Here is a 17,257-nt window from a genome sequence, read left to right on the forward strand (position 1 = left end):
ATCATTTACACTATCTATAGCACTGCCTGTTCTAGTGTCATCTACGAGCTTACTAATCATGCCTTGCACACTTCACATCTAAACCTTTTAAATAAATTACAAACTGCAAAGGTCCCAGCACCAAACCCTGTGGCACACCACTAGACACAGCAGTCCAGTTTCAGAAATTACTTTTGACCATCATCCTCTGCTTCCTACCACTGAGCCAATTATGAATCCAATCTGCTATCTTCCCTTGGATCCCATGCTATCTAACCTCCCAGGATAGCCTATCATAATGGACCTTATCATATAGACAACATCCACTGCCCTGCCCTCATCCATTCTCTTGGTTACCTCCTCAAAGAACTCAAGAGATTTGTCAGACATGACCTCTATGCACAAATCTGTATTGATCATTCCAGCTCGTGCACTGTCACTTCAAAGTTTGTAGATCTTATGCCTCATCTTCCAGAGCCGCCTTCTTGAACCGCTGCAGTTCTTGATGTCTAGGTATACCACAATACTGCTAGGATGCGAGTTCAAGGATTTTGAATGACGGAAAACAGTAGATTCTGGTTCATTGGGACACATCGGGAGCAGTACATTTTAGCCTTTTTAAGCGGCTGCCCCAATTAGCCGAAGTTTCATTGAAGTAGTTTTTTAAAAAGCATAGAAAAGACAAATTACCATTTAACTGAATAACAATTTATGCATTTAAATGAAATACAGAACATATTAGAGCACTGCTAATAGCTCTACAGTACTATAAAAATGTGTTAGTTCTTAATAGTTATCAACAGAAGAATTCATCCTGAGTACACCGCTGTGTTTTTTTGATTGACTGTAAATGAACAAAATCAGCAGAGACACCTAGGGCTTGTAATGCACGGCCTTCACACAATGCTTTTGATGATTTCATCCACCAAATCTTCATTTTCATTATAACGTTCAATATGATTGTTGATACCTTCAAGTTCTTCATAGGTCCTAATTTGTTGACGTAGTGAAATCATTGAATTTTTACTCCCAGTTGTTTCTGGTATCGCCAAACCTGAATTCTTGAAATTGCGGTAAGCAAAACAGTTCTGAATTGTCTTACTGAATTGACCTTCTCTCGTAGCCATATTGTGTGTATGGCTACTCCAATTCAGTTGCCGGTCAATGGTTATTGATAGTGGGAGATTTGGTGATAAGCTGTCATTGGATGTTAGGGGGTGATACCTATATTTTCTTTTGCTGGATATCATCATTGCCTAGCACTTATGTGGTGTGAATGTAAACTGCTACCTATTAGTCCAGACCTTGATATTATCCAGGTCTTACTGCATTTGGATGTGAATTAAGGTATAGTTTGGATGTAGTTAGTTAATCCATGTTTGAATATGCTGCTGCCAAAATCATGAACTCTTACCTTATGTGGTAGTCCTGTATATGGTTCTCATAGAATGCTTTTAGGAAATCCAACTATACTCCTACCCAAAAACTCGAACAAGATAGTCAAATATTATTTTATTTTCACAAAACCTATCTAATTGCATTGTGATTTGCTAACTGACTTGCTACTACTTTCATAGCAATGGTTTCTGCACTAACTCACCAATAAGGTTCCTGTTTCCTTCAGAAAAAAAAGTCTCATGTATGTGATTTTCCACTCTGCCAGGACCATTCTAGAACCAGGAGAACTTTGAAAGATCACAATCATGCCATCAACTCTCCCTGCAACCATTTTTTAAAAAGATCTTAGTATCTTAAAACTGTGGGACTTGTGAGCTTTAGTCCATTAATTTGTCCAGTATTTTTTTCGAAATGATAACAATTTCCCTCACATCCTTTGTTTCTGAAGTTTTTACTGTTTTTGGGACGCAACCAGTTAATTGAACATGGACAGATATAATATATTTATTCAAATGTATTGTCAATTCTTTTTGTCCTTATTTTCCATTATTATTTTCTCATTCTCATCCTCAAGATTAATGCTTACCGCAGCTACTCGCTTCCATTTCATTTGCTTGTATTCAAATTTCTTGCTTTTTACTCTCACAATGAGCATTTCTTCCTCTTTACTCCCTTCTTTATCATTCTTGTCAGATTATGAAAATTTGCTGATCTTCTGGTTAGCCACTCATTTATTTATTTAGAGATACATTATATACCAATTCAATGTTATATTTAACTTCCTTAATTAATTAATTATTCTTCTTGTGGACACAAGAGGTTCTGCAAATTCTGGAAATCCTGAGCAATACACACAGAATGCTGTAGGAACTCAACAGGTCAGGCACCATCAGTGAAGGGAAATAAACAGTCATAGTTTTGAGTGAGACCTTATGAATCTTAATGAAGTGTCTCGGCCTGAAAGTCAATTTTATATCCTTATTGTGAAGTTTACATTTGTCATTGGAATTTGTCTTTGTAGAAATCTATGAAAATGTTCCTTAAATGTGTCTGATATCTTACCTAAATTTACGTTATCTACAAATCTAGTTATTAAATTCTTCATGGCTCCGACGCTAACTCAACTCATGAAGCTATCCCAGCAGATCACTTCCAGTATAAATGCCAATGTCTCATGATTTGAAAATATCCCATTTTCTTACATCAAACTTAAAAGCACACATGTAACCTTCTGATTTTATTAAGTTTGTGAAAATTTTCATAGCCAGTAATTATCAGATTTGTAGTTTTACTCCTGCCTGGGTCTTTGGGTACCCTGCAGACACCAAGAAATTTTAAGAAATATTGAGAAACTGACTGTTTTGACAAATGGCACAGCTGAGGGCAGAATTATATTGAGAAATGGCTCAGCTGAGAAGTTTCCAGACTTTGTAGACAGAGATTGTAGTAGTCTGTCTCTCATGCTGCCATTTACCTTTGGCTCTGGATTCTCTGGGCCAACAAAAATAGCCTTCTGGATACAAAAAGGATAAATTTGTGAAAAGTGTGAACATTTCGAGCAGGGTTCACTCAAGAATGTCTACCTTCTGTATTTGTTTGCATGTATGGATGAGAGATCTTTTACGCAGAATTCTTCTTTCTGTCTATTTGAGCCATGAAATACATGTCTTTTGTTGTTATATGCTGATATTATTATGCACCATGTCATCATTAAAGTTGTTTGATATTGCATATAAATAACGTAATGAGGGAAATAGAATATCCAGTATATTTGAAAATGATTAAAGATGATCATGGTCATTCTGTAATTTATATTTATTTCTATGTCAAAGACTTCCTTCCAGCCTCAGAAGTAATATTTTATTGATCAGACTTTATATAGCAGTTCTGTACCAGTTAAATTCACACAAATATAACTTTTTTCAGGAGCCATTTACCACATTTTTCCTTAATGCAAATGAAGGAAAATTTGATTATCCAGAGCGAACATTTTCTTCTGTAGCAAAATCATGGAGGAACTGTCAAAGAGACACTTCAGATGTGAAGGTATGTAAAATGCTGAATGTTTTAAGTATATTAAGGCTATTATGTTACATGTTCTTGTTCATTTGTGTAGATAGATGCAAACACAACAAGTAGATTATTTTCATCACATTCTGCCTAATGACACTTGAGCTTATACATTAATGCCTATTGCATTTTAGTATTTGTTGTAAGTGAAAATATTAATATTGTTTACCCCTAATATTGGACATAGTGCTTAAGAATGGACTGCCAGAGCACATTTGAAATTTGGTTTTGTGTTACTTGGTAATGTGTAGCATTGAATAAAAATAATACTCCATGTACAACCACTAACTCCAGGAAGTTTCATGACTTCCTTAGAAAATAATACCTTTCTGCAAAGTTCCAATGGATTTATGGAAATCGGGCTTGACTGATCTATTGGAGATTTTTGAGGTGGTATCCTGTCCAGCAGATGAGGGATGTGCTGTGTTAGAATTTTTAGAAGAATCAAGATAACATCCCACAGGAAGCTTGTGAATTAGGTTAGGATACATGAGGCTAGAGTAATATACCAACATAGAATGGAAGCAGAGAATAAAAAGATTTTTAAAAAGAAAATTAACAGTTTGTGATGAATGGAGAGCTGCAGTAATCAATATTTGAGCCCAAACCGTACACAATCCATATCAATGATTTGTTTAGCGAACCAAATATGGTATTTCCCATTTTACTGCTGACACAAAGCTAAGTGGAAAAGTGAGTTCTTACGATAATGCAATGAGGCTGCAAGGGGATATGCACAAGCTAATTAAGTAGGCAATAGCAACTCTGATAAAGTAGAGTGTGGAAAGATGATAAGTAAATAGACAGAATTGCTGAGTATCTGTTAAGTAGTGAGATATTCTGAAACACTGATGCTCAAAAGGCTGAGGAATTAAGAGACTGAGATGGTGGATCTGAGTGCAAGTGTAAAAAACTCAGTGCAATTATGTAGGGCTAAGATGAAGCCACACCTGGATTGTTATGTACTGTTTTGATTTCTGTACCTAAAAAAAAATGTCCTAACTAGAGAGGGAATATTGTGAAGATTTGATTTATCACAGTAGTTCTTGGGACTGTTATACAAGGAGGTAAACTTGAAAGTTTGACAGAATGAGAGATGATCTTAATGGAACCAGCAGATTTCTGGATCTGGAAAGGTAGATAAGAAGTGAATGTTTCTCTTGAGTGATTTCTAAAGTAAGGGGTCAAAGTAGTAAAATAAACCATTTGGAAATGAAATGACAAACAATTCTCTCAAAGTGGTGTGTCTATGGCACTCTGGAGGGTTATGATGGTTCACTCATTGATTGTTTTCTTGGAAATTATAGCAACTAAGGTTTATGAGGAGATGACAGGAAAATAATATGAGGTAGATGATTAACCAGGGTCTTAGGAAATGGTGGAATAGGTTTAATGGTCTGAATATGTTCTTCTACTGCTATTTCTTATGAGGTTATGGCTCCTCATTTTAGATTGTAGAATTGTACAGCAAATGATCAGGCTGTATGGCCTGCAGTGCTGACGGTTGCAAAGTAAATTTATTACCAAAGTACGTACATGTCATGATATACAACTCTAAAATTCATTTACTGCGTGAAGTTCACTGATAGAGTGAGTGAAGATATCCCCACCGGTTCAAGAGTTTGATGGTTGAGGCTATTATGATAACTGATAACAGATAACTGGTCCTAAACCTGGTGCTGTGGGTCTTGAGGCTACTGTGCCCTCGTTCTGATGGCAGCAGTGAGAAGAGAGCATGGCTTGGGTGGTGGGGGGTTGCTTGATGATGGATACTGCGTTCCTGCAACATAACTCCTTGTAGATGTGCCCAGTCATGGGAATGGCTTTACCTGTGATGGACTGGGCCATATTCACTATTTTTTCCAGGATTTCCTGTTCATGGGCCTTGGTGTTTCCAAACAAGGCTGTGATGCAACCAGTCAATATACTCTCCATTATACATCTATAGAAGTTTGTCAAAGTTTTAGATGCCATGCCAAATCTTTGAAAACTTCAAAGGGAGCAGAGGTGCAGCCATGCTTTCTGCATAATTGTACTTACATGCTAGGCCCAGGACAGGTCCCCTGAAATGATAACACCGAGGAATTTAAAGTTGCTGACCTTCTCCGCCTCTAATTCCCCAATGAGAACTGGCTCATGGACCTCTGGTTTCTCCCTCCCGAAGTCAATAATCAGCACCTTGGTCTTGTTGACATTGAATGAGAGGTTTTTGTAGCATCACTGAGTCTGGTTTTCAATCTCCCTTCTATATACTGATTCATCACCTCCTTTGATCCAGCCTACGACAGTGGTGTTGTCAGCAAACTTAAATATGGCATTGGAGCTGTGCTTAGCCTCACAGTCATAAGTATCAAGCAAGTAGAGCAGGGGGCTAAGCATACATCCTTGTGAATCACCTATTCTGATGGAGATTGTGGAGTACATGTTGTTGCCATTCTGATCTGACGGGTTGGTGACTAGGAAATTGAGGATCCAATTGCAAAATGAGTTATTGAGGCCTAGGTCTTAAAGCTTACTGATTAGTTTTGAGGGGATGTTAGTATTGAATACCAAGTTGTAATTGATAACGAACATCCTGATGTATGCATCTTTACTGTCCAGATGTTCCATAGTTGAGTAAGGAGTCAGTGAAATGGCATCTGTTTCAGACCTGTAGTGCCAGTAGGCAAATTGGAGCAGATCAAAGTTGTTTCTCAGGCAGGATTTGATATGTTTCATCAATAACCACTAAAGCACTTCATCATATTGGATGTAAGTGCTACTGGATGATGGTCATTGAGGCAGATTACCACATTCTTCTTAGGCACCAGTATAATTAAAGGCTGTTTGAAGCACATGGGTAGCCCAGATTGCTGAAGTGAGAGGTTAAAGATATCGGTGAACACTCCATCCAGTTGATCAGCACGTCTTTAGTACTTGGCCAGGTACCCCATCTGGGCCGGATGCTTTTTGTGATTCCACCGTTCTGAAGTATGCTATCATATTGGCCTCTAGACTGAAATCACAGGGTCATCGAAGGCTGTGGGTGCTTGTGAAGGTTCCTCCATGTTTTGATGGTCAAAGCGAGTGTAGGAGGCATTGAACTCATTGGAAAGTAAAGCCTTGTTGTCACCTGCTTCGCTTGGTTTCTCTTTGTAAGAGACAATAGCATTCAAGCCCTGCCATATTTGTTGAGCATCTTTCAGTGATTCAAGTTTATTCAGGAATTGCCACTTTGCCCATGAGATGGCTTTCTGGAAATCGTACCTGGACTTGAATACTTTGCCTGGTCACATGCTTGTCTAAATGCCTCTTAAAATGCCTTTTACATTCTGCATGCTCTAAGAAAACGCAATCTGCCAACATCCTTTAGTGTGTTATTGTTTCCTTTATACTGTAACTTAGCAGTGGTCACAAACTTAAACAGACTGATTTGCTGCTAAAATAGGAAAGTAGAAGTCTAGAGACATTGTCTTTACTGATTCTATTTAAATACAAAACCATTGTAGATTAGCTTCACTTCTTCAGTAGGCTTTATTTGAATTGCAATATACACTTTTGCAAAATGTGCTTTGAATTAATGTTGATTGTTCTGAAGTGTATTTAATAGCTTAATTTGGATATTTTTAGTAGATCTTTTCCCCTTCTTTGCTTTTAAAAACTGCAATACATTGCTAGTGGGTTAGAAATTCAGTCTCTGCAGTAACATTTCAACTTTATGTAACCCCATAAAGTTGAAACATTAGCCCTGGTAAAGGTCCTAGTCACAAATGTGCCATATTTCCTTTCTGTGCTCCAGAGTCACTATGGAAGGCATGCCCTGGGATTCAGAAGTACCTGTTGACTCAGGCTCTGGGCTTTACTGAAGATTGTTGCAGCTTATCCACGACCAAAGCAAATTGATGCACCATGTAGCAATCCTTTTGTACTCTGCACAACAGGTCATTAGCACCAAATGACCTTATAATTTTATTTATCCGTTTTATCCATTTATTTATCTGTTATTTATCCGAGTGCATCAAAAAGACTGTGATATCTCACCTTGGAAATATCATCTGCTGGGGAGCTTAGTTAGACCTAATGTAATTTGGCCTCTCAATGGCACAAGGAACAACAATATATTTTCAACTTAGGGTGATGTGTGCCTTGAAGGACAACATGTAGGTGATAGTACTCTCATGCTGAAATTTGTTTCTTTTGAATAGAGTTACTTAGCTATGGATGCCAAAGTTTTAGTATAGCCTGAGGTAAAAACAAAGTCATCACAAATGAGCCTGCTCTTCTACTGACTGGTGTGCTACCAGCCACCTACGCTTGAATTATGTTACTTACTTCAGAGAGCTCCATGGCACGGGCTTGCATGGGGAGGCTAAAGGTCCAACGTTGCACCAGGCGTTATGGTTGGTGACGATTATCCCAAGTTCAGTAATTGTGAAAACTGGCATTGAATATTAGTGAATGTCTCTAAGACTGACAAACATTCAATAATTAGTTTAAACTGTAAATAATGGAAGTACTAACCATCATTCCATGTGCTTGAGAGCAATTAAATACACTTAACTGCAAATTATCTGAACCTAATCAAACATTCTACTTGCCATTTCATAATTGCTGCAAATGCAGTTTCAGTAATACAGTTTTGGCAGGCAAATTTCCCAGTCTGTAAGTTGGGAACCAAGGAACTCTGTACACCCCAATGGACTCAATGAGAAGCCCACCCATGTAGCAGAGGGGCTGCCACTTAGCTGAAGCAGAAGACTCCATTTAAGTCTGTGCTTTGGAGTGCCAAGCTTCCACAGTTGAGTACTTTAAAGCCAGAGCAGATTTGACAGCTTTTAAGTGGAAAATCTGCCCCCATATAAATGTCATTAAAATATGGACTACATACAAGAAAAGTATAAAATTATTATGGTCCTGCTGGTGTTGATTTAATTTTTTTCCCATTGCAACAAAACACAGCTGGAATGGCATTTGTCCTCAATGTGTCATATTGTTGTAGTTCAGTCCAATGGTAACTTGCCTCAGGCAGTTAATTAACCATTAATGACAAGTTTATTTTAAATGCAGCTTGTTCCTTAAGCCTTTTTCTTGTCATTTGCTGCCTGTGTCCAGTGATGTTGTATATCACTGCATCCATCTTAAATATGGTTCTTTATGTGTTTGTCCTATTTGTGTATTTCGGAAGGATTGTGAAAATAACAATTGCACATAAATATTTTAGTGCACATATGTGTACACGTTTTTATGATTATATTGATTGAAATTACAGGTAATTCTGGAATCTGATCAAAAGAATTATTTGAAATACGATCTTCCAGATCCCAAAATTGGGCAAGAGTCTATGTTTTACAGTCTTTCTTTATTAATCCTGGTCTCCTCCTGTGGTAATGAGTGCAAGCTGGGAAAAGAGTGGCTGTTAGTAAGATGACCTTTCAGGAAACAATTCACCCAGAAAAGACCTTAGCTGGACCAGTTGGCTTCATACTGATTTTTTAAAAATGTAATAACTAGCAAGGGAACACAATGCAGGCATCATTTCTTTTATAGTTTAAAAAAAGCTTTTCAAGGTAACTGCTATGTTGTCAAAACCTCTGTTGGCTTTGCCAGTTTCACAAAATGCATTAAATCTGTGGAAATTAACACAGTTGATGGAGAGGGTTTCTGAATGATTTGCCAGTCCATAATGGTATTTTCCAGAGTTAATGGGTTGTAAGAGAAGAGAAGCTAGAAAAATATGGCATTTTTTAAAGTTTGCAGTAAATTAGAGAAGTGGAAACATATGTTTAGGATTTTGTTTCATTGTACAGCCATAATAGCAATGTGTTATGGTAAAGTAGAATATAATATTAAATATTAGTTAAAGTCACTTGTGTAGCTAAATATTCTTTGTTGACACTTCTCATAAATTTAATTTGTTTAATGTAATTATATGTCCTATTCCTTTCCCTGACCATCCCTGTTCTTAAGCCTAGTTAGACAAAATCTTATGTTAGTAGAATATTCATAATGTATGCCTGACCTGAAGCTTTGGCTTATTTCACATGTTATTGAATATCACCTAATGTTATATGAAGGAAAAATGTGCATTAAATGGTAATAAAAAAAGCGTATGTGATTAATTTAAGCTAACTATATTTTCATTGTGATAGATTCTTTATAGGAAAGCTAGAGGAAGCTATTTTGTTTCTAATAATTAAGAAAGCCTTTCTTACATCATATTCCTGGCACATTAGAGGACTGAAGTATCAAATTTAATTGGTTACTTTAGTGACTGTAGTGACTTTTTTAAAACGTTTTTGTATCCCCGTGCCCCGAGAACAGCCGACGTAGAATCAGATTTCAAGAAGAGTGTCATCCATTTTGATCATGTTACGCATTTTGGTGCCTTAATGCTTGTAACGATGTAATCTGGTGAATTTAATCTGTTGCTAGGATTTGTGAAATTGGAGGCTTCGGGCTGTATTTTTTTAAAGCTGGATCTTGTTAGCATATTAGTATAGGAAAACTGCAGTATGTTTATATTTTAGATGTGTTTAATTGAAATCAGGATGATCGTTTTAGTGGTGATTACTGCACTTTTCTGAAGATGGTATAAAGTCAAGCAAATTAAATTATGACAAATAAGAGCATAAACAAAATGGTATATTAATGGATTATGATGTGATTTGTTAAAAAGCATATTACTGTTGTAGGTTTTAGTTCTCTGTGTTGCTGCAGTTAATAAGTAAACTCTAATTTCTAGTTTTACAACTTTTCAATGTACATCAAAGTGGCTTTTAACACCCTGAAGCTTTCAGCTATGCTCCAGTTACATACACCCTTGCCATAGAGTTCTGAGACTTGAAGATGAAATCTGTTCAAGATGGCGCAGATCTGTGACCTCTTTTGAAGTCATGGCTCAGTTTTAGTGTTTCTTTTCAGTGGATTTTGGGTTTGTAGGGATAGTTTAGAGGACAGAGAGGGATGTTACAGGTCACATTAGAGTTTAGGGACAGGGGAAATGTGAAATTAGAGCACAGGCTGGAGTCTTAAACTTTTGCACCATGTTTGAAGACCAGCAACATTGACATGGGACTACCACGGGCCAAGCCAGAATGTCCAGTCAGATCAGTCAGATATTGGACCATCAGACCAGCGTAGATGGATGCTGGTGTACCCCCGGCACCCCCCACCCTGGGTGAGTGAGTTGTAATGGATTCTGGAGTCCAAGTTCTATGTAGGCAGGAAGAACTCCTGGGTTCACAAAACATTGAGATCAGAGTTCGAGGCCAAGTGTTTGGGGTCCTTCATTGGCAGGTTTGTAGTTCAAGACCTGGTGTTTAATGATCGGTGGATACTTGGGTCAATGCCAAAGATCAAAGCCCAGGGGTTGAATCAGAACTCTGAAATTTGAGGCCTGTTGGCCAGAATCCTGGATCTGCGAATCTCTGCAATGTCTCAGTGTCTGAGTCCAAATCCAAGTACGAATCTGAGCCACAGAACGCCAAAGAAGAGGGGCTAGAAGAGGGTACAGTAAATGTGCATGGGTGAGAGAGAGGAGTGGGGCTTGTTTTGTTGTGTTCCATGTCATTCTACCAAGCATTGTGCAGCTACATGAGGGCTTTGGTTGTTAACTCAAATGACGCATTTCACTGTATGTTTCAATATACACTTAATAAATAAACTTGAATATTGAAAATCTTGCTGGCAATCCATTGCAATGCTGAAGTAGTGCTGTGCTATCAAAGGTTCCACCTTTCAGAAGAAACACTGAGCTTGGAATTCTTCTGCTCTAAGATAAATTAAATGTTTCCATGTCATGGTGCCAAAGAAGAGAAAGTGAGTTATCTCCAGTGCACTGGTTGCTTTTTATGCTTCACTTAGCATTATAAAAATATAGTCCAAATGGCTTTTACCATATTGTTGTTTATGGGAGCTCCCCCACATTATAGTGATTATAAAAATCCTTGATTCACTCTAAAACACTTTGAGACATCTTCTAAGGCACATGAGAGGTTCTACTGTGTTAAGGAACTGGAACTGCAGTGCAATCACCCTTGACTCATACGGGAAAATGAGGAGGTGATAGACAGGAGCTACAGAGAGGTAGTCATCCCTAATTGTAGGAGGCAGGTACTTGAGTGACTGTCAGGAGAGGGAAAGGGATATGATAGCCAGTGCAGCATACCCCTGTGGGTTGTTCCCTTCAATAATAATTATAACGCTTTGGATACTGTTGGGGGAACTGACCAGCCAGGCGGAAGCCGCAGCAATCTAATCTCTAGCACAAGTGTGTTTCTGAGGCTTAGAAGAGAAAGGTGCGTGGGGGGGAGGGGGGGAAGAAGAGGAGTGCATTAGTGTCAGAGGAACAGACATTCTGTGGACCTGAGAGAGACACCCAGATGACAAGTTGCTTTCCAAGTGCCAGGGTCAGGAATGACTTGGATTGGATCCACAGTGTCAGGCAGATGATAGGGCAAAATTGTTGTCAGCAGGAGGAGTTGCAGTGTAACAGGTGGACAAAATCGCAGTTAGAGATTGGCAGCTATGATGCTGTGGGCATCACTGAGTTGTTCCTATAAGAGGATCATAGTTAGGAGCTGAACATCCAAAGATACACATTGTATCGAAGCAGATAGGCAGAGTGGGTGGGGCAGTCCTTTTGATAAAGAAATTAAACCAAATCCTTAGAAAGAGGTGACATAGGATAGGAAAATGTAGAATCCTTGTGGGTAGACGTTAGAAACTACAAGGGTAAAAAGACCCTGTTGAGAGTTACATACAGGTTTCTGAACAGTAGCCAGGATGTGGGCTACAAATTACAACGGGAGATAGAAAAGGCATATGAAAAGGACAATGTTGCATTAGGTGTTATATTTGAATGCATGCTGTAAATGGAATAAGGTAGATGAACTAGTAGCGTAGTTACAGATTGGCATGTATGATGATGTGAACATCTCTGAATTGTTGGTGAAAGAAGATTGTGGCTGGAAGCTAAATGCATTGTATTGAAAGGACAGACAGGTAGGCAGTGGCAATGGTGTGGCTCTGTTGGTAAAAAATGAAATCAAATCCTTAGAAAGAGGTTACATTAGATTGGAAGGTGCAGAATAATTGTGCGTAGAGATAAGAAAGCACAAGGGTAAAAAGACCCTGATCGGAGTTATAACAAACCTCTGAACAGTGGCAAAGATGTGGGCTACAAATTACAACAGCAGATAGATAATGCATGTGAAAAGGGCAATGTTACGATAGTCACGGGAGATTTCAATGTGCAAATAGATTTGGAAAATCAGGTTGGTGCTGGATCCCAAGAGGGGTAATTTGTGGTGTTGATCCCAAGAGAGGGAATTTGTAGAATGCCTACAAGATGGCTTTTTAGAGCAGTTTGTGGTTGAGCCCACTAGGGGATCAGCTAATCTGGATTGGGTGTTGTGCAATGAACTGGAATTGATTAGAGAGTTTAGGGTAAAGGAAGTCTTAGGGGCCAGTGATCATAATATGATAGAGTTCATCCTGCAATTTGAGAAAGAGAAACTAAAGTCAGATGTATCAGTATTACAATGGAGGAAAGGGAATTACAGAGGCATCAGAGAAAAGCATCAGGAAGGGAACACCAGCAGGGATGACATCAGAGCAGCAATGGCTGGAATTTCTGGAAGCAATTCAGAAGGCACAGGATAGATACATCTCAAAAAAGATCACTTTTTTAACCACTCACATAATTTAGTGAGTGATTTAGATGCATTTAGCTGCTGCTTCACATCAAGATAATGCAGACTGAAGCCAGCATATTCTGGTGGTTTTCTGCAGCTCACAGACATCATCTTCACAGGGCCAACCCATGGATGAAGTCTGACAGCCAAGCATACTGGATGAATGGCAGGTTTGATTGAAGGTCTGTGTGAAATGTCAAAGGGCATAGACCTGTCCAGCCTCTGTGTTGTACAAGACTTTTCAGTGAGCCAAGTACTTATCCATTCCTTGATAATAAAGGCAGCTGGCTTTGTTTTAAGATATACAGGTTTAATCCACCAGTGTCTGATAGCTGAGATATCAGTTACCACCATAACACAGGCAGAAGGTACCCAACATATGGTTGTTATGTGGAAGCTCAGACCTGCAAGTTCAGACTGTAGTCCTGGAAACCAAAATAACTTTAAGAGTGCAATGTCATTTGATTGATCTGTTTTCGAAGAAGTTAAACACAGAAACATAGAAATCTACAACACATTACAGGCCCTTTGGCCTACAATGTTGTACCAACCATGTAACCTACTCTAGAAACTGCCTAGAATTTCCCTACCACATAGCCCTCTAGTTAGTAGGATTGGAAAGTATAACCCTCATGAACAGGAAGAATTATTTGCTACTGTTCTCTTTCCAAATATTAGCATTCTCAACCTCATCAGTCCACTGTGTGCCTTCTGATGCCTCTCAGCCAGTTAGCCTAGACGGCTGGGGCTCATATCAAGATCAGTCCAGCTGAAGTCTGTGTATTATGTATTAGTCTGTGAATCTTTAAGTCCTCTTCCACTTGTCATGAGTAGCCCCAGATTTAAAAGGCAAGCGGGATTTGTCCAGACTTTCTGCTGAGTTTGTGTTCAATTGGGTTATTACTTAGCAAGGACCAATAAAAAGTTAGGTAAAGCAAAGTGGCCATTGTTGGAGTGGATTGTGATAGAATGGGGAATTATGGCTTTTACTCAAGAGGCTTCAGCAAGAAGAGGCAGAAGCCAAGTTCAGGAGGCCATTTTAGAGTGGCCATTCTGTGAGTGGGCCAGTATAGGAGTTTGTGGTCAGAGGCTTTGACCTGAGAGGTTTTGGCAAAGAAGCACAGGTTAGTTAACTAAAAAAGATGCCAAATTGCAGTAAATTAAATAAAATAGGGATGCAGGATCAGGTGATGAGTTGTATCTGCATGATGTGAAAGCTGGTGGACCCCACGGTGGTTCCAGATGGCCACATCTGCAATAGTGTTGTTTGCTCAAGGAAATAAGTTTCAAAGTTGATGGCCTAGAATCTGAGCTCTGATACTTCAGGGAGGGTGAAAATTACTTAGACGCTGGGTCCCATTAAATTAATTACTTAAAATTCAGTTTGTGGCCGGGGATAAGAGGGTGTGATTGCGAGCGAGACATGTTTGGGGATCCAGAAGTTAGTGCTGGAAGAGACTCAGCCCTTGAGCTTGCCCAACAAGGCTGAGATTGATGCTCCTTGTGAGGATGAGAGTTGGGGCCATAGGAAGAATGAGCAATCAAACCATAGCACCATGGTTCATGGAGCCATTTGAGGGGTGGGGGAGAAAAAGAAAAATGCAGTTACTTTGGGAATAGTATAATCAGAGTAATAGACATAATAGTCTGTTACAAGGATCAAGAGTCCCAGAGGCTGTGTTGCCTGCCTGGTACACAGGTTTGGGACACCTCGTCTGACCTGCAGAGCAATTTGGAGTGGGAAGGGAAGGACCCAGTTGCTGTGGTCCATATGGTACCAACAACATAGGAAGAACAAAGAAAGACATTCTGTTGAGGGAATTTGAGAAGCTAGGAACTAAGTTAAAATGCGGAACAAAATAAGATCAGAGAAATGTGTGGCTTAAAGATTGATGGGGGAGAAATGGGTTTGAATCTTATTTATTTAGAGATACAGAGTGGAATAGGCCCTTCTGGCCCTTTGAACTACACCACCCAGCAATCACAGAGAATCCCAACATAACCCTAACCTCATCGTGGGACAATTTATAATGACCAGTTAACCTATCTGGTACGTCTTTGGATTTGTGGGCGTTAGTACTAGTATTGGAGAAGGAGGGAGCTGTTCTGATATGACAGGCTCCATTTGAACCATGCTGGCAAATCGCATAACTGAGGCTGTTGATAGGACTTTAACTAAATAACATGGGGTGGGTTCAGCAGCTTTGAAAACTATGGATAAAGTAAAAGGTGAAGGAGAGTGCAGGAGAGGTTACTGAAGTCTCCAGAATGAACAATAAGTCAAATAATTTAGAAAGTGATAAGACTTAATTTCATGCAACATGGAAATAAGATTCAGAAGAAGGGTAGTGAATCCAGGACTGAAGCTGTTATATTGGAATGCACACAATAAGATAGATGATTTTGTAGCACAGTAAGAAATTGGCAGATAAAACGTGGTCATCACAGGTTTGTAGCTGGAAGAAGATCACATCTGGGCGCTGTGAAAGAGCTAAAAGAGAATGCATACAATATAGCAAAAGTTAGTGAGAAGCTGGAGGATTGGGAAGCCTTTAAAAACAGACAGAATCTAACTAAAAATAGGCAATAAGGAGGGAAAAGATGAAATATGAAGTCAAGCTAGCTAATAAAAGTGGATAACAAAAGTTATTTTTCAGATATGTAAATAGTAAAAGAGAAGTAAGAGTGGACATCAGACCACTGTATAAAGCCACTGGAGAAGTAGTAATGAGAGTCACAGAAATAACAGTTCAACTGAAAGAGTATTTTGTGTCAGGATTCACAGTGGAATGCACCAGCAACATACCAAAAATTCAAAAGTGTCAGGAGTGAGTGATTGAGGCAGAAGTGAGTGTAGTCACTACTACTGAGGAGAAAGTTCTTTGGAAGCTGAATGGACTGAAGGTAGATAGTCACCTGGACTAGATGGACTACACACAGGGATCTGAAAGAGACCACATTTGAAGTATTGAGAGAAGTTTTGGGTCCCATATCTAAAAAAGCATTTACTGGCATTGGAGAGGGCCTGAAAAGAGGTTTACGAGAATGATCCTAGGAATGATGGGGTTAATGTATGATGAGTGTTTCCTGGCTCTGGCCTATACTCACAGGAGTTTAAAAGAATGAGGAGGAGGGTAGAATCTCATTGAAACCTACCATATATTGAAAGGCCTACCAAGAATGAATTTGGAGAGGTTGTTACCAATAGTAGGAGAGTCTAGGACCAGAGGGCACAGCATTGGAATAGAAGGATATTCTTTAGAACAGAGATGAGGAGAAATTTTTTTAGCCAGAAAATAGTGAATCTGTGGAATTCATTGCCACAGACAGCTGAGGAGGCCGAGTCACTGGATATATTTAAAGCAGAAATTGATCTGTTCTTTGTTAGCAAGGTTGCCAAAGATTATGGGGAAAAGGAAGGAGAATGCGCTTGAGAGGGAAAATAATCAGCTAAGATTGAATGGCAGATTAAGTCTGCAGTTTTTTCTGCACCTTGTAAATCATAGAAAAATATTAAGAGTTTGAAGAGTTGAGAGACAGGTCTCTGGACTTCTCTTGTACACATTTCAGTTAAGTTCTTGGTTAATAGTTATGCGTCCACACCCAACCACCTCACATCGTTCTCTCCCCCTCATGATGTTGATGCTCATGTGATGGCTATTGCCTATCAAGAGAAACTGATTCGTTAATAACTCTTAAGAATTGTTCATTCTTAGAACTCGTGTAATATCATTCATATTTTAACAGGCCCATGGGAAGATATTTCCCATGCCTAAAGAATCTAGAGCTAAGTGTTGTGGCTCAAAATAAGGGTAGACCATTTGGAATTGAGATGAAGCAAAATTTCTTCACCCAAAGGGTGATAAATCTTTGCACTTGTGTCCCATGCAGGGCTATGAAAGCAGATGAATAGATTGCTTGAGGGATAGGAAAATAGGATGGCAAATGGTGTTGAGGTGAAAGTTTAGGCATAATCTTATTGAGTGGAAGAATGGACCTGTGGACTCAGATGAGTCCACCTGTTCCTGCTCCCAGTTCTTATGTTCTTATGTGAATGTTGGTTGTTATTTATTAGTTTATAGCTTCCCTTATATTCAGTGCATTTAGTAATTTCATGATATATGAAGTGAATCATA

The 17,257-nt window shown here is 38.9% G+C and overlaps 1 protein-coding gene across 4 annotated transcripts in view; it reads left to right on the forward strand.

Moving 5' to 3' along the window:
• The window catches only part of nbeaa (neurobeachin a), a 772,475-nt gene that overhangs the window by 683,320 nt on the left and 71,898 nt on the right, over positions 1-17,257 (forward strand). For all 4 annotated transcript variants that reach the window (XM_073043888.1, XM_073043887.1, XM_073043884.1 and 1 more), the window contains one exon: positions 3,304-3,423. In XM_073043888.1, coding sequence (XP_072899989.1) covers positions 3,304-3,423 — 120 coding nt within the window. The remainder of the gene's footprint in view (positions 1-3,303; positions 3,424-17,257) is intronic.

The sequence above is a fragment of the Hemitrygon akajei genome, chromosome 4 (genome assembly GCF_048418815.1).
Source record: "Hemitrygon akajei chromosome 4, sHemAka1.3, whole genome shotgun sequence".
Classification (NCBI taxonomy): Eukaryota; Metazoa; Chordata; class Chondrichthyes; order Myliobatiformes; family Dasyatidae; genus Hemitrygon; species Hemitrygon akajei.